Source organism: Cryphonectria parasitica (genome assembly GCF_011745365.1).
Source record: "Cryphonectria parasitica EP155 unplaced genomic scaffold M406scaffold_6, whole genome shotgun sequence".
Classification (NCBI taxonomy): Eukaryota; Fungi; Ascomycota; class Sordariomycetes; order Diaporthales; family Cryphonectriaceae; genus Cryphonectria; species Cryphonectria parasitica.
The window spans coordinates 644954-661831 of NW_024468914.1; the positions used below are offsets into that span (position 1 = coordinate 644954).

Consider the following 16878-nt stretch of genomic DNA (forward strand, 5'->3'; position numbering starts at 1 on the left):
TCTGCTCTGACTTATAAATGCATCGTCAACACTCCACAGCAAGCTGTTTGTTAATGCCTTTCAGTGCTTTTAGATGACTCCGTGTACACATGACTTGGACCAGACTGCTAGTCACGCTGCTGAAATCCGTCAACAGCCCAACCATTGCACTGGGAAGAACAATTCGAACTCTCGAGCCTGGCACTCTTAGCACGTGAGGCTTGCCGAACCAAAATTGCTGGCGAAGGGCTGCTTGGAGGTTTTCGACGTGCTGAGGAACTATGGCAACCGTCTCTGAAGAAAAGGAGAGAAAAAAAAAAGAAAAAAAAGGACCCCGAATGTATGTCAACGTACTGTGAAATCCCCCTCAGCATTCTCAGCTTGTAGCAAATGCTGCTGATGGGCCTTCACTTTGTCCTGACCGCCGCCACCTTGTCTCTCACGGCACCTGCATCTCGAGTCTGCAGGGAGCGTGAGTTTATATTTTCCTAACAAAGCAGTCAGAAGTCAGTACTTACTAAACCCTTTCCAGTTTCAATCGCACCTTACCCCAACAAGAATGCCCCCCTCCCCCTCCCTCCCCCCACCACTATGTCGGAATTGGCTTCAGCGTGGGGATGACAGGAGGGATGACGAGACCCCCATGGGGCACAGTGCTCTGGAGGAAAGGCCGAGCGCAGCAAGGCGGGTTTAGAAACCCCGGCGGTGATCGGTAATCATATTTGTTCTGCAGTGGGAGTTATCACAGTATTAGGTACAGTGAGATGGCATTGATGCATGGCTGGCGCGTGCTCATGCTCTTGTCCCGCGTCCAACCGAGCCGCTCGCAACTTGTGTGTTAGGTTAAGAAGTCGATTGTCAGAGCAAAAAGGGGACGGCACCCCGGGGTTACGATTGTGATGTCGTCTTCTCTTTACCTCTCGGGCTTCATTGGCTCGGGTTTCAGTGGCTTGGTATTCTCTCTTGTCAACAGTCAACACCTCTAACAGGGATTCACAGACACCCATAGTTGGAGGTTCAAAGAGTCGGGTAGACGATTCATCATGGCTGATACCAACCTTTTACGAATTTCCGTTCTCTCATGGCTGGGCCTGTTCGTCAGTGCCGGTGTGCTCTATGTGAGTTCTCCCTCCTGGGGAATTAGAAAGGGGGGGGAATCAACACTAATGACCTCTTGTTCTCCTTTTTATATAGTCTACCGCCGTGGTCCTGTACCGGCTCTTCCTGCACCCGCTATCGTCCCATCCGGGCCCTCTCCTCGCAAGGAGCACCGATCTGTACCAGCTCTGGCATTCTTATCGAGGAGACCGGCACCTTGAGCTCTGGCGTCTGCACCAGAGGTATGGACCCGTGGTGCGGATCGGGCCTGACAGCCTCTCCTTCAACACGTCGTCGTCGCTCAAGGAGATCTATGGTTTCAAGTCCAACGTGCGCAAGGCCCAGTTTTACGATGCCTTTGTCCACCCGGCACCCAACACGCACAACTGCCGCGACAGGCAGCTGCACGCGCGCAAGAGACGGGTCATGGCACATGCGTTCAGTGACGGCGCAATCAAGGAGATGGAGAGGTATATACTGGCCAATATCAGGACCTTTTGTGAGGGCATCGGCGCTGGGTCGCGTGTGGGGGATAACAAGGGCTGGACGAGCCCCAAGTGTATGAGCGACTGGTTCAGCTGGTTGAGTATGGACATCCTCGGCGACCTGTGCTTTGGCAAGGCGTTCCACATGCTGGAGAAGGAGGACAACCGCTTCGCCATCGACCTGGTCAGCACCGCGGCGCACAGGCACCTGATTGTGAGTCGAGCTCTTATTCTTATCTTTTGTCCCCCTTGTGTTATCATCTTCATCATCATCGTCATCGACTGCCAACAGGGCTAACCATGCGTGCTCATGTTCAGTGCGGAACAATGCCTATCCTCAACACCCTCTCTCTGGACCGGCTCTTGTTTCCTAACATCGCGGCCGGGCGTGCGCGGTACATGGCCTACAGCCGCGCACAGCTGACAGAGCGCACAAAGCTGGGTGACGAGACAGATCGCCGCGACTTCTTCTACCACCTCCTCAAGGCGCGCGACCCGGAGACGGGGCTCGGGTTTTCGACGCCGGAGCTGTGGGGCGAGTCGAACCTGCTCATCATCGCGGGCAGCGACACAACGTCGACGGCGCTGGCGGCGACGCTGTTCTATCTCGTGCGCAGCCCGGATGCGCTACGCAAGGTCGTGGCTGAGATTAGGCAGAGGTTTACCGATGTCGAGGAGATCAGGCAGGGGGCGGCGCTCAACAGCTGCACGTACCTGCGCGCCTGCATCGACGAGGCGATGCGCATGTCACCCTCCGTGGGCGGCATCGTCCCGCGCGAGGTCCTCGCGGGCGGCATGACCATCGACGGCGTGCATGTGCCCGAGGGCACGGTCGTGGGCGTCCCCCACTACGCAATCCACCACAATGCAGACTACTTTCCTGAGCCGTTCAGGTATGTTCCAGAAAGATGGATTGCTGGGTCCAAACTGCCATCATCGACATTGTCATCAGGAGGTGTGATGGTGGGCGAGACGGACGTGGCGACTGCGCAGGGAGCTTTCTGCCCGTTCAGCATCGGGCCCAGGGGATGCATCGGCAAGGGGCTCGCGTATGTCGAGATGACAATGACGCTGGCGCGTACGCTGTGGCTCTACGATGTGAGACGGGCCGAGGGCATTATTGACCCGGCTGAGGGCGGTAAGAGTGGCGCTGAATGGGGACGCGACAGGAGGGATGAAATGCAGCTTGTTGATACTTTCACTAGCTGGAAGGAGGGCGTGATGGTCGACTTCAGGAGGAGGGAAGAAGAGGAGACCTGAAAGGGCGTTCAATGTATAAGCTCAGCCTGTTGAGCAGATTCTGGTCAGGATATGAAGGTAGCATCACTACCTCCAGCCAAAGAATGAAATAAATTGTTGTTGATAAAAGAAATGAAGTTGTCGGTAAGCAAACAAAGACAAGAGAAGAAAAGACCTCCGGGGCAAGTTGGCTTTGGCAAGAGTCCCCTGTTGATCGTTCCTTCCTGCCCACAAACTTTGAACGGATGAGACGATGCAACGACCATTACTCGTTCCTACCACTTGGTAGAGTGACAGACAAACATAGTAGGTTCTTTCAAGTTCACCTTACCCCTGCGAACCACCACTTGGCGCTCCAGTCAGATTGAGCATCATAGCCGTGCCAGAGCTGCTTCGTTCGGCGTTCGCATTGGGAGGGGGAAATCAATGCCGAGGATATCCACCATCTGCGTCACGAGGACAGCCATATGTGGAATCCCTGCTTGTCACCAAGTACTCAAATGGTTAGCCCCTACCCCATGAACACTGTGGGGAATCCCTGACTTGCAAGCGAACGCAACGTACTATAGTACCATCGTAAATTCCCGACGACGACGACGATTACGAAGTCACTTGACCCAGGTTACTTGGTTTGTTGGCACGGCCTTCTTGAACCCTCATGCCATTATGTTGGGGTCAAAGTCGAGCTAAACCATAGCCTTGAAAGGCATATCCTGATGACTCCATAATTACCTCGGGGATGCTGGAGCCGGCGGATATATTCACCCTCATGCTTCTCGGTCCCTCCCAGTCCTCGCCTCCGCTCCACCACCAAAGCCGGCACCAATTCCGGATCGTGACATCCTGCTAGGAAACCTTTCATTGAAGCGCATGCAGCTCATTGCAGGAAGAATCCCGTCAATTTGGGTCAGGTCCCCGGCGGCATGTGTCGATCAGCTCGGTCCAATCCGACCCTGCTCGACTAGTCAACCGTCACGTACACGTCTGTGGTAGCATCGAGCACGGAGGGCAGCTTGGTGGTGGCGATAGCTTTCTTTTCGAGAGGTTGCTTGGCTCCATCTCGATGGCGCTTTGAGGCATGGTCAGAATGTAACAGCAATATGAATTCCATGCCTCCTCCCGCGGCCTTAAGAAGAGGCGAAAACCCTTTCGCAGGTCAATGGGTTTTCTCCTGCAAGGCAACCTCCAGCTTGGCTCATTTTTGTTCCCCAACCCCTCTTTCAGAACGTTCGATTTTGAGTTCTCAGGAGCCGGGCAATACATCATGAGGATCATCATCTCCATGTTCGGCCTCCTCGGCCTGGCCTCGGCCGCGTCCTGGCCCAATGGCCCCTTCACTACATCTGGCGCTTCCATTCTCGACGCCTCCGGTAATACTGTCAAGTATGCCGGCGCGAACTGGCCCGGAGCTGCGGACGTCATGATCCCAGAGGGCTTGCAATACCAGTCTGTTGCCAGCATTGTTGCGAAGCTTAAGGAGGCTGGCATGAACGTCATCCGCCTGACGTACGCGATCGAGCTCATCGACCAGATCTACGAGAACGGCGGCGTGGATGTGCCAATCTCGACGGCTTTCGTCGAGGCCCTGGGCGAAACAAACGGCACAGCTGTGTATGAGGAGGTGCTGGCGGCCAACCCTTCATTTTCGGCGGACATTACCCGCCTGGAGGTCAGTGATAGTCAAACCATATCATTCGAACAAAGCGATTGAGGCACGGCGGAAGAACAAAGACATTTGCATCTCGATGTAGGGCGTCAGTGGCTAACATGTAAAAATCTGTTTATGACTCTATAGATCTTCGACGCCATCGCTGAGGAGTGTGCTGCCAACGAGATTTATGTCCACCTCGACAATCACATGTCAAAGGGCGAGTGGTGCTGCAGCGAGACCGATGGGAATGCCTGGTGGGGGGACACATACTTTTCCATTGCGAACTGGACACGCGGTATCGCATATATGGCTGATCACGTATGCACTTCCCACATCCCGTCTCCCCCCTTTTTTTCTTCTTCTTCTGTTCTTCATCTTGCCTAACCTCCTGAATGATTGGCTAACGCCCCCCTGTTTCTCTCGCCCAGGGACAATCATGGACCGCTCTCACGTCCATGTCACTCCGCAACGAGCCGCGCGAGCCTCTCGACAACACCACGCTGGACGATGATACTTACAACTGGGAGTACTGGTATACCTACGTGAAGGAGGGCGCAGCAGCCATCAACGACGCGAATCCCGACCCCCTCATCTTCCTCTCGGGCCTGAGTTACGACACGTACCTCACGCCCATCGTAGAGAAGACGGCCCTAACCCCCGGCACCGGCACCTTCTCCTTCTCCGACTTCCCAGCCGACAAGATAGTCCTCGAGATCCACAACTACGATAACAGCGCTACCGACTGCTCCTCTCTCGAGAGCGCCCTGCTCACCGACGGCTTCGAGGCCATGGACACGAGTGACTCGGCCTACAACCACTTCCCCGTCGTGCTGACCGAGTGGGGCTTCCTCATGGACGAAACCACCTGGGAGGAGCCCTACACCCAGTGCCTGGCCGAGTGGCTGCCCACCAACAGCGCCGGCTGGATGATCTGGGTCCTCGCCGGCAGCTACTATATCCGGAGCGGGACACAGGACTATGACGAGACCTGGGGGCTCTTGACGCACGACTGGAGCGAGTGGCGCAACCCGACGTATGTAAATGAGAGTTTCATCCCGATGGTGAGCGCCACGGTCGCATGAAAAGAAGAAACCCATGGGAAACCCAGCCGCCTGTATGTCTGTATGTCTAAGTTGGAAAGAGTGTAATCAAATCCCATGTTGAACCAATGAACCTGGCCTTTGTCTGCATAGGCGTGGCCCAAACAATTTCCATGCACGCAGCAGGTACGAACAGTGTAAAGAGCGACTGATCATCTGTCGTCTGATAAACCAGTTGAAATTCAGATGACTACAAAAGAGAGGGTATTCACATTTCGAGTCCTCCAATTGCTTGCGCCCCGACCTTCGTACTAAGAGTTCCTTTTCCTGCGCCTTCAACGTCTCAGCCTCCTCCAACCGGCCTTGGCTCTCATATATCTCCGCTAGGTTGCTCATGCTCAACAGGGTCTCAGGGTGGTCTGCCCCAAGTTTCACCTTTCTTATTCCCATTACATTCACCCCCAACTTCTCAGCCTCGTCCCACCGGCCTTGTCTCTTGTAAGTTGATACCAGACTGGCAATACTTCTCAATGTTTCAGGGTGGTCTACCCCAAATTTCATTCTCCTCGTTTCCATCACCTGCACCCCCAATTTCTCAGCCTCATCACACTGGCCCTGTCTCCTGTATGTTGATGCCACACTGGCCATGCTTCTCAGCGTTTCCAGGTGGTCTGCCCCAAGCGTCAACTTTCTCATTTCTACTACATTCACCCCCAATCTTTCAGCCTCGTCCCACCGGCCCTGCCACCTGTATATTGATGCCAGACTAGCAATGCTTCTCATCGTTTCAGGGTGGTCTGCCCCGAATTTTACCCTTCTAATCTCCATCACCTGCATCCCCAGCTTTTCAGCTCAGCGTACCTCAGCGCTAGCTGAGATTTGCCAGCACCGCCCACTCCGCAGATGGCAACTGCATGTGCAACACTTGTATCATTGCGTTGCTTCCGCGGCTTCCGCAGTTTCTCTTCAATTTCTTTCCACAGCTCATCGCGCTGTGTATAGATTTGAACAGTCTCGAACGGGACGACATAGTGATGCTTCGTGGGCCTGGACAAAGGGTCCGTGATCTCAACGAGCTTTGAGAGCACCTTCCGATAACTCTCGTCTCTTGACCCAAACTTGAGCAGGAAGTTTTCACCGACCAGGGGGACATTTACGACCCCTGGCCTGTCATATGTTGCAGATCCTCACGAACACACTGGAATCGCTGTCAGCCCTTTCCGCCCTGGTACAAGAGATCCACGTACGAATTGTTCCCATTGTATGAACCACAATCGGAGGATCTGCGTTGGACGCTGCTCGAAAAAGTTGAAGACGCGTAGCTTCTCATGATGAATCTCTGAGAACTCGCTGTGTAGGTTTAGGAGCCCAGTTGAATCATATTTCACTTCAGCAAAGATTGACGGATGGGAACCGAGTGGTCAGAGAGCTTGCGCCGCCAGTCGGCCCCACGCACTGTAGCTTGACCCGCGATGTGGCGTACCTAAGAAAATGATTGCCATGGTACTTTCGGCAATGTAGCTAAGGCCTTGACGCAGATGTGCTCGAACAAGTGCCTACTACTGTTAGCTTCACCCTATTCGAGAGAATCTTATTTCTACGTACCTGCTTGACCACGAGGCCCCCATAGCTGTATCCCACAAAGACCAGGCTTCTGCTTTGTTCCTGAAACCGAGGTCATTAATTTTGCTCCAAAGTTGTATCCATTTCTGAACCTCACCTGCGCGGACCGCGGAATTTCTCGGATGGCATCTGGTAAGACGTGTGTGAACCGCATCTCTCTTCCAATATGAGTCGTAATTGTAAGGAAAGATGCGAACAGCTTTGTGCGTCTCGAGAGAGAAAATCGTAAGAAGAAAGTCGCTAAGGTTCACGTATCGCTCACTCGGCAGGGTGGATTCAGATGCACGTGCTGTCGTTGCGGTTCTGCTTGCTTGCCATGTCGTGTCGGGATTTGATCCGAGTCCATGGATGAAAATAATACTACGAAAATCAGCATCTTCCTTGCGTTGTAGCCAGTAAGCGATGGGTTGTTTCTTGCCTGTGGACGTACTCATTTCCATTTGCCAGGGTCGGCGAGCTGCCGCTGTATACCTGGACGAGTCCAAATCTTGATTTGGGCGCCTGGGCAGGGTTGCGCCGCGTCGGTATTTCTTTTGTGTTCAGATGAAAGATTGTTGCGGTGATGGGGATCAGGAGGAGAAAAGAATACACGTAGGGGTCCATGGCCAGTCATGCCAAGGTGAAGCAAGGGTGATTTGATGGTAATCAATGGTCGTAAATGGTAGCTGTTCCCCGAGTGAGTCGACCCCGCTCGACCAGGATATTGTGCCTTCCGCGTGCCTGGAGCTTGTTTGCTTCAGTTGACTCGACACTGATACGGGAAAATAAATGGAGATGGTGCACTGGAGGTAGGCGTGTATCCGCCTATAGCGCAGCTTATCGATGGATTACAAGGTGTTGAAACGTCACAGCTGAAGAGCAAAGGAAAACCGGCATGCCACGACAGCTTGCAGCTCACTGCTTACTTGGATGCAATATCAATGCTGGATAGACAAGGGTAGACCACATTTACAACACGATGATGATCATAATATCCCCACGCCTCCAGAGCTCTGATGCATAGAGGACAAGATCAGAGACAGGGTCCCAAAGACAAATACCAGTGGTGCAGCGTATTTCTGGATGTACTCCGCAATCTGCCAGTTTTCATCCTTGTGAGAGACAGGAAACCGGTAGTTGTTGAACGTAAACGGGAAGACAACCTGGACCACGCGAATGATTCGGACCGCCCAGTTCAACCTGGTCAGCCGAGATTGGCCAAAATGATACCGGTGGGAGACATCTTCGTCTAGGATCGAGCGGAATGGTCTGATGAACTTCTGGAAACGGTAGAATGAGACATGTCTTGGCAAGAGGTTGGACTTGTGTGCGATGATGAAGTCGGACTCGTGGCGTATAAGAAGGCTGTAGCTGCGCAAAAATCCAAGAGAAGCCCGACGCTTGTCGTACCTTTTATGTGTCACTTGTAGGCGGGAACCATGGTCCTGCCAGACTTGGTGGTTGAGGAGATAGTCGGGAAGAGGTTTGACGTAGATGGTTCTGTAGTGACGCACAAGGTGGAGCTTTGGGTTCTCAGTGACCACGACGGTACGCCTTCTCAGTAAGTGCTTGTGGAGGGGATCAATGTGAGCCCCCGACTTCCGCGCTACCAGGTATAGGTAAGTATAGATTTCATCCAACAACTCCGTCTCTAGATCACTCGCAATACAGATATTCCAATCCTCTGGGCTGTCTTCGATGCCATGGCGAACGGCCAAGTCAGCTAGAGAATCGCGGTTCAGCTGATTCTCCACCGCAAAGGGCACGCGTCCGTCTGTATTCATTGCTGGTGACGAATTGGTTCATTCATTGAAAACTCCACAGGGCAGGATGACTTGGCAAAAATTGACTTTGATAATGAATATGGTTACTGAGGTACTTAAGTACATAAAGGGGCAGGCTTGAAAGTGCAGGATATTGTTCCGTAACGGAGCAAAATTTTTGTCTGCCTGTCCTGCAGCTTGGGAATTCTAAAAATGCTGTACAGTCTGTGCTAAAACATGCAGTTTGATGCAAGCCTAACGCAACCCTGGCCCCCATTAGTTGCGATCAGCTCAGCTCAGTCTTTATCCTTGTTGCATAATTACAAGCAAGAAGTTCAGGCAGATCTCTCTGACGCAGCCTATGAATTGCTTGATCGTGAACAACGTCATAATAAATAAATGATCAAAGGCCCTGAACGTCAGATTCAAATATATACCATACCATGTGATGAGTCCACGAACTTTCTAATGGACTGTCCGCACTGAATACGTTCCATCAATAAATACGAACAGCATAAAAGATAGATCAACTACCTCATGTCGAACGAGCAACGGACATTGAGACGATTACAAGAAAGTGTCGAAAAAATGACTATGAAGCTTTATTTCTTGTATCCGGTCTATCAGAAGGGCAGTTTCACGATTCAAGTATAGGCCGCAACACTGACAATATAATGTCTCAAATGCCTCAAATTTGCCCACACTCTCCTAAAGCTTTCACGACATGAGCTATAGTGCCCTACAAAGACCAGAGAGAGCGCTGGGATTTCAAGTCCTGCAACACGTTGCGTACGTACACGGCAGCCGACGCTGGCCTCGCAATAATGGGCCCTGTGGTCTTAGGTAGGACGTTATAATCCGTGCCGAGAAGACCCAGTAATGCTCTGAGGAGAGTCTCGAAGCAGCTCCACGTAGTTGGATCTTCTCGCTCTGGGAAATCATGATAGTCCTGCAAGACCGTATGACACATCCTGTGCCTCTCTTCTGTGCTGCCCGTGGTCGCCATGAGTGTGATCTTGTGCCCGGCAGCTCGCCTCTTCTCATCTGTACCCCGAATGTGAGAAATTCTCTTCCCTATATGATCTGGTACAGAAAGGAATTCCAGAAACGAGTCAGTCCACGCCTTGCGGAGTGCGGTGTTGTAGACAAGGCCGTTCTCGAGGTCCTCAGGGAGGCCGGAACCCTCGGTGGCTGCATAGACGATGTCACGACGCCAAAACTTCCCGTCTCGACGCACACCTAACGCGTTGGCAAGGTCCGCCCTAAAGTCTTGCAGAGTGAAGTTCGGATCCCTCCTGCAGTAGCGCAGAACTTGATAATACAGATGTTCGGCAGTGATGGTGTAGTCGGCATGCAGCGCTGGGCCGCGATCCTCTCCTTGTGTCTCCTGGACAAGCGATAACAAGGCATAGACGCGGTCTCGAGCGTCTGTGCAATGTGGGTACGAGAATGTCTGCAGCAGTTCCATGAGGGAGAACCTTGTCACCGTCTCGGACGCAACACCGAAAGGCACTGGGAAGCGGGTGTTGTTGAGTTCCCACAGCTGCTTCCTCAGGCGGTAGAGCCGCTCCATGGAGTTTCGACCATGGGGTCGTGACGCTGGCGTCCACCATGTCGCCATGCTGCTGGAGACAAGCAGCACATATCTCGCGAGGGCAAACTCCTGAATGATCCACATCCTTCGCCAGTAGTCTAGATGATCGAGAACTTCAAAAGGTGTCAGAATATTTCGAGTGTCGTAGTCCATGGCATCGCTGTGCACTCTCTCCATTGCCCAAGACGAGTTCTGGAAGTCGGCACCGAGCCAGGAGACGACGCATGCTGCACCAGAAAAGATCTCCTTCATCAACCCGACTTGATGCCCTCTCTCAAGCGGGTCGTCTTGATTGATGCAAATCGCATCGATCCAGAAATAGGTATGGCTGGCTCTCGTCGTGGAGAACTCAAAATTGGGGTGCTCGCCGTCTGGAAACTCGAAGTTGGACGCCTGCAGGATGCGAAGTGCTTGATAAAGGTTCTCGCGAATGATGATTATGACGCCGTTGAGATTTATCTTTCTGCGTGGCCGGTCTTGGCCCCAGACGTAAGAAAGGGCCACAAAGTCGAGGCTCAGGGCATCAGCAACGTCATAAGTTTCCAGAACACAGCGAATGTCTTGAGTTGTGGAGGTGTCAGTAAATTGGAGGAGCCTGGTGGTCCTACTTGATCGATCAAGGGGCGTGTATACTGCAGATAGCCTCATGTTGGGCGACCTGCGCACATCCGCGCTGAGACGCTGGCCTCGACGAAAACGAAACGAGGACGTGGGCCAGACCTCTTAAGATGTAAAAATTAGCAGTTCTTGGACAGCGAGAGCCCTTGCCACAGATATTGGGCGAGCATAAGGCTCCAAAGTGTAGATAAGGAAGTGCAGTAGTAAGCCAACACGTCTTACAAGTATAAGAACTAACCAAAGCCATGCAGCCTATCATTTGATGACAACGTACAAGAGCTAATACTGAAATGACAGAGCGAGCTCATTTTGAGCGCAGAAGGACAGGAACACCGCTGAGATAACATTGCATTTGAGGATGTCTATTTCAGGCTCGTAGGTGGCTCGATACATCACGGCAGGCAAATCACAGGGCCAGGAGAGTTGCTGCCAGCTATAAGCGTCTGATTCTATTCCATCATTTTCTGAAAAGCGTGACATGGAAGTATGCCGAGTCGTGCTTTCAAGCCGGGCAACTTTGAATAGAGTCTGGTCGGAGAGCAGTCAATATTCTTCTTCCCGCCAGGACAAGTCTCCCTTCCCCTTGTCAATGTAAAATTCGACTCTACTGTTCGAAAAAATGGTTAGCACTAAACGGGTGCAGGTAATCACGCGGTTCAGGAGCAAGGAAATGTGATGGGTAGAATGGCCCAAAAAATCAGGGTGGTCTGAAATGAAAACGGCTCGAGGAATTCTCGGGGCTTAACCTCGGAGTCGGGATCGGGATCGGAAAATTCCGAGGTTGCCTTTAGGGATAATAATCATTCCTCAGCCGAATATTTCTTTCTTTCTTTCCTTTTCTTGTGTTGTTCATGAGGCCACTAGTCAGGCAACATCTTTGAAGACTATCTTCTCATTTAAAGTCATAACACGAAATGAACTCAAGGAGATGACCTCCCATTGAAGTCTGTCTCGCTAAGTAATCGACATGGAACGACGGCGACGTAGGCCGACCACGTAAGCGTAAACCATGTGATTGATTGATTCTTAATTATTCTCCATCCACCGTCTCAGCTCAACAAGTTTGCTGACAGCAAGAACAAAAATGGAAGAGCCTGTGTGGTCTGCCGGAGGCGAAAGACGAGATGTAATGGCGAGCACCCCTGCAGCAACTGCTCAAGGGCGAGGAAGAAGGAAGCCTGTGTCTACGAAGACGAAACGCCACAACGCAGTGCGCCCGAGGGGCCATCGCCTGCATCACAAGACGGATCGTCGATAATGAGCACGACGACGACAGCCGTTGATTTCGTTGCGAGACCAGTGCCTTCATCGTCTATAAAAACGCCGAGCATCGTCGGTGCAAACCCCAAGTCAGGGGGGCCCGACGTCGATGCCCTGAAGACGCGGATCAGACATCTGGAAGAGGAACTTGGCAGGATCAACAATTCACGCACAGCGCCGCCTGTAGCTTGCGCTACTACTGCGACGACGCCTGTCTCCCACGTCGGGACTCCTTCGTCGCATACCTTCGAGTCCAAGATCGGCGGGACGTTTCACATTCATCACCCGACTTCTCGGGAACCCGCACATAAAAGTACAATCGAACAGGCACATGGGATCTCCCGGAGCATCTCGCACAAGACCCGGCTGTTTGGACAAAGCCATTGGGTGAACACTGTTGCTGCCATTGTGAGTGACCTTGTCAACTTCGACCCCTACGTCTCGGAGCCAATCACTCCTGCTATTGTTCTTTACAAAGGATTGCTAAGAACGGTGATTTTCTCACTTCCAAGGCACAAGACCTCATCACCCTTGTCGACCCATACCTAGGCACAGAAAACAGCAATATACTCTCTGGAATCCAAAAATGCAAGTGCATAGCCCGTGTTATCAAGGCTCAGCGAGCTCCGCAGTGGCCATGTCCGCCCAGACCTGGCCTGCCTCCCAAGCATCTTGCCGACGAGCTGCTCGAGCACTACCTCCAGACCTTCGAGACTGTCTACCGGGTTCTACACGTGCCGACCTTCAAAAGAGACTACGAGTCTCTCTGGGTATCTGACGACACATCACAGCCGAACATTGCTTTCATCGTGCAGCTCAAGCTTGTCTTCGCTCTCGGCGCCCTAATTTACGATGACCGGTTCACCCTGCGAACCTTGGCCATTCAATGGATATACGAGGCACAGACCTACTTGTCTGAACCGATCTTCAAGTCCCGCCTGGGGATTCAAACTCTACAGACCAGGATCCTCCTCGTCCTCGCGCAAGAGTTTGTCGACGTCGGTGGGGATGCTACCTGGGTTTCTGTTGGGGTGATCATGCGCACAGCAATCATCATGGGCCTGCACAGAGACCCGTCACAGCTCCCCGAGATGTCCACATTCCAGGCTGAGATGAGGCGAAGGCTGTGGAACACAATCCTGGAGCTCTCCTTGCAGGCGAGCATGCAGACGGGCGGACCGCCCCTCATATCGACAAACGATTTTGACACGGGCCCGCCGTGCAACTACGACGATGAAGTGCTGCTCGTGGAGGACGCTGCGCCGAAGCGGGGCGATGAGCCCACAGACACATCTGTTGCAAGGGCGCTGCGGCAGACATACCCAGCGAGGCTGGCGGTGGCCAAGTCCCTCAACGATCTCAGCTCCGAGCCCAGCAGCTACGAGGAGACATTGCGTCTTGACGCGGAGCTCCGAAAGGCATTCAAGACAATGAGCCAAGCCCTACAGCAGCGCACGTCGCGTGAACCGAGGCCGGACTTTGCTGCCAAGGTCGTCGACTTCCTGGTGCTGTGGTACCTGTCCTCGCTCCACGCGCCGTACTTTGCCGCGTCGCTGCACGAGACCTCGTATGCCTTCTCCAGGAAGGTCATGGTCGACCTCTCTCTCAGGATGTGGTGTGCGGTCTGCCCATCCTCAGCGATCACCGCGACATCGTTATCCTCTCGCGAGGATGATGTCACTCCCCAGGAAGGAGGCGACTGGTTCTCTCGCTTCGTGACTTGCGGTGCGGGCTTCTTCCGCAGCGGTGGGTTCCGAGCCGGTTTTATCACCACCGCTGAGTTGCGAGCCCAGCTCCAGGAGGACGACAATCTCGGCCTGGGCCTGGGCCTCGGCTCCCTAAACACGCGCACGGATCTGTTTGCCATCGTGGGTGAGACCAAAGCTTGGTGCCTGCAGTGCATCGACACAGGAGAGACGAACATCAAGGGCCATTTGATCAGTAGTTTACTTGCCGCGCACATTGAGGGGTTGAAGAGAGGAGTGCCCAAGGAGGATCTCGGCCGCTTCTTAGTCAGGGCTGCAGATGAGGCTGTGGAGATATGTCTGCCGATTATAGAAGCGCAGGCAACAAAGGCTGGGACACAGGGGATGACGAGTATGACAGACCAGGTTTTGGGTCGAGGAGCCGGGGTAGTCACAGCGCCAGCACTGGTGGCGGACTGGGACGACCTCACTGTGAGTATTTTGATGACAGACAGAACAGCGACGAAGCGGCTGACAAATGACATGTGTAGATGCTTGACGCCACCTTCATCCCTGATGATCAAAACATGTTGGAGTGGGCATTGGGAGATACCCCGATCCAGAACTTTTCATTCTGGTAGACCGAGGAGGAGAGATGGGGGCTAAAGTCTTTGCGCGCGAGTGGACCCTTGGGCCTAAAACCCAGATTGATGGAAGTCTTTGGTGGACGGTTCATTGTACGTGTTTCGTTTTTGTACATGACAGCCGACTCTTAAGAGAGAGCGCAGATACAAGCACCTTGGCTATATGGGCTTACGGCCGTAAACAGCATATCTGCATTTATTGGCAGTTAGCGGTCGGTAGGAACCACACACGAGAAGAAGGACAGGCGAGAAGAAGAAGAGCAGCAGCACTTACACGATGTAGTAGAAGTGAATCTTGGTATTCCGTAGATCCTTCCTCACGTCGACGAGCATCAGCTCGACCTCCTCGACCGACATCCCCAGCACTTTCGTAAACAGGCCTATGGACATGCCGTGGATACCATCCAGGATGTTCTCCATCTGCATGCTCCCAAGCATCTTCTGGTCCTCTCCTTTCGCCCAGGGGTTGCCGGGCAGGGCGAACTTTTTCTCGACGACATCGACAAAGCCAGCGTCGATCATCTGGCTCTTGTACTTTGCGCACGAGACGCCGCTTTTGCCCATCCTCTTTACGCCCTCGAGAAGGCAGTTGTTCCACATCTCGAGGGCAGTGCCGGCCAGTGAGTTGTCGACGCACTGGAACTTGGCATAGTAATCCTGAAACTCGACCCAGCCGCCGGGGTTGGTGTTCTCGTAGCACATGCGGAAGATGTCTGGGAACTTGGAGACATGAAAGGCGCCTGTCATGTACCTGGCGTGAATGTAGTCGAACTTGTGACTGAAGACCCAGTCATCCTCGGCGTCGTCGATCTCGAACCTGCAGTTGGGCGGGACGTACTCGGGCTGGATAGGGCTGAGGTCGGTACCGAGGACGTCGCTCTCGGGGTGCTCGCTAGCGAAGTCGATGGCCCAGATGCCGGTGCCAGTGCCGACATCGAGGACGCGACCAGGCCCGTCGATGGGCGCCAGGTACAGGCCGCCCAAGAGGCGCACGCTGATGCTGTGCTGCAGATCCAGCCTCTCCTGCTCAGGGATGTCGTTGGGAAGCATGTACTTGCCCTCGTGATACCGGTGCCAGGTGCGGCCGTGCTCCTCGACAAAGTCAAAGACGCTAGACGAGGCCGACATGCTGGACGACTGTGCACGGAACGAGCCCAGCGCCGAGTCGGTGTCGCTGCTGTCCGTGTCGATACTCAGCCCCACCGAGAAGGTGCTGGGCGTGCTCAGGCTGGAAGCATCGAAGTCGACCTGCACGCTGCTGGCAACTGCTTCGTGGGGGCCGAGGCTGGCCGTCGATGCTGCTGCTTCTGCTGCCACCACCTCATCGGCTTCGGATGGGCCAGGGTCTGAGCTGAGATGTCTTGTCGAGGTGAGGTCGCCCTCAACTTGTGCTGCTCTTGGCTGGTTGTCTATTGAGGCTTCGTCGCCTCGCTGGTCCGCTGCTGCATTTGATGTTGCACTCCTTCTTCTCTCAAGAGCCTCTTGATTCTCGGCATTGGTGGTCGGCGCTGGTCTCTCCTCTTTTTCCTTTTTTCCCTCCTCCTCCACCTCCTTCTCCTCAACAGCAACAGTATGCGGTGATGGTGATGTTGATGATGCCACCCTTGTGCCCGTCGCCGCCGCCGATGTACCTGCCTGACCTGCAGGATCATGGGCACGCCCCTGGCCCTGCCCCTGATCCGAGTCCCCCGGTTCGTTAATCAGCTTGCGTATTTCCATGTCATAACCGCACCCAGGCCAAGAGAATAATCAGCATCATCACAATCACCACAGACAGCCAAGATCTGGAAACTGTGGTGGAGAAGGAGGAAGAAAAGGAGGAGGAGAAAGAGTATGTACCATAGTACAAAGTAGTCGTCTTATCGAAATCCGCAGCCGCGGCTTGTCCCACAAGTGGACCCAAGTGGTGGGGCTAAAGAACAAGAGTCAAAGAAAATGGCAAAAGGGTAATAAAATGCGAGAGAAAAAAAATCAAAACAGTGCAGTTCAGCCAGGCCCAGGCCCCAAGCCCAGACGGGTTTCCTCGTCGCTGGAAACTGCGCTATCCCTACACTAAAGAAATGCAAACCCACTCAACTGATAAAGAAGGAGCTGGTTGGGGTATTCGGGTTCGGACACGATCCCATCTGGGCAAGGTTTAGGTTCTCGGGCCTCGCCAACTCACGTGGAGCGCTATGGCCTCGGAGGAGTGGAAGTGATCCTGCCGATTGAGGAACGCTC

The 16878-nt window shown here is 53.5% G+C and overlaps 8 protein-coding genes across 8 annotated transcripts; 3 read left to right on the forward strand and 5 right to left on the reverse strand.

The window, feature by feature from the left end:
• Nucleotides 1–908: 908 nt before the first annotated feature.
• On the forward strand, nucleotides 909–2926 carry M406DRAFT_292794 (cytochrome P450). The gene is made up of 3 exons (XM_040919052.1): nucleotides 909–1097; nucleotides 1174–1776; nucleotides 1881–2926. The coding sequence occupies exons 1-3, from the start codon at nucleotides 1023–1025 to the stop codon at nucleotides 2820–2822; spliced, it is 1620 nt and encodes a 539-aa protein (XP_040774131.1). The 5' UTR covers nucleotides 909–1022; the 3' UTR covers nucleotides 2823–2926.
• Nucleotides 2927–4083: 1157 nt separating this feature from the next.
• M406DRAFT_64308 (family 5 glycoside hydrolase) lies at nucleotides 4084–5534 on the forward strand (the record flags this gene model as incomplete). Its single annotated transcript, XM_040924875.1, has 3 exons — nucleotides 4084–4470; nucleotides 4597–4770; nucleotides 4881–5534. 3 exons carry the CDS (start codon nucleotides 4084–4086, stop codon nucleotides 5532–5534), a joined length of 1215 nt encoding a protein of 404 aa, XP_040774132.1.
• Nucleotides 5535–5600: 66 nt separating this feature from the next.
• M406DRAFT_292800 (uncharacterized protein) lies at nucleotides 5601–6436 on the reverse strand (the record flags this gene model as incomplete). Its single annotated transcript, XM_040919053.1, has 1 exon — nucleotides 5601–6436. The coding sequence occupies exon 1, from the start codon at nucleotides 6327–6329 to the stop codon at nucleotides 5601–5603; it is 729 nt and encodes a 242-aa protein (XP_040774133.1). The 5' UTR covers nucleotides 6330–6436.
• A 1677-nt stretch (nucleotides 6437–8113) lies between these two features.
• Nucleotides 8114–8770, reverse strand: M406DRAFT_232761 (uncharacterized protein; the record flags this gene model as incomplete). The annotated part of the gene is made up of 1 exon (XM_040915916.1): nucleotides 8114–8770. A coding segment is annotated over one exon (657 nt), but the record flags the coding sequence as incomplete, so codon positions are not given.
• Nucleotides 8771–9436: 666 nt separating this feature from the next.
• Nucleotides 9437–9872, reverse strand: M406DRAFT_57260 (uncharacterized protein). Its single transcript, XM_040924582.1, has one exon. The coding sequence runs from the start codon at nucleotides 9861–9863 to the stop codon at nucleotides 9597–9599; it is 267 nt and encodes an 88-aa protein (XP_040774135.1). The 5' UTR covers nucleotides 9864–9872; the 3' UTR covers nucleotides 9437–9596.
• Nucleotides 9873–10517: 645 nt separating this feature from the next.
• On the reverse strand, nucleotides 10518–11099 carry M406DRAFT_261856 (HET-domain-containing protein; the record flags this gene model as incomplete). The annotated part of the gene is made up of 2 exons (XM_040917474.1): nucleotides 10518–10779; nucleotides 10831–11099. Coding segments are annotated over 2 exons (531 nt in total), but the record flags the coding sequence as incomplete, so codon positions are not given.
• A 943-nt stretch (nucleotides 11100–12042) lies between these two features.
• On the forward strand, nucleotides 12043–14392 carry M406DRAFT_217196 (uncharacterized protein; the record flags this gene model as incomplete). The annotated part of the gene is made up of 4 exons (XM_040915499.1): nucleotides 12043–12065; nucleotides 12161–12319; nucleotides 12365–12737; nucleotides 12842–14392. Coding segments are annotated over 4 exons (2106 nt in total), but the record flags the coding sequence as incomplete, so codon positions are not given.
• A 536-nt stretch (nucleotides 14393–14928) lies between these two features.
• On the reverse strand, nucleotides 14929–15786 carry M406DRAFT_340819 (uncharacterized protein; the record flags this gene model as incomplete). The annotated part of the gene is made up of 2 exons (XM_040921589.1): nucleotides 14929–15550; nucleotides 15668–15786. The coding sequence occupies 2 exons, from the start codon at nucleotides 15784–15786 to the stop codon at nucleotides 14929–14931; spliced, it is 741 nt and encodes a 246-aa protein (XP_040774138.1).
• Between the last annotated feature and the right edge of the window lie 1092 nt (nucleotides 15787–16878).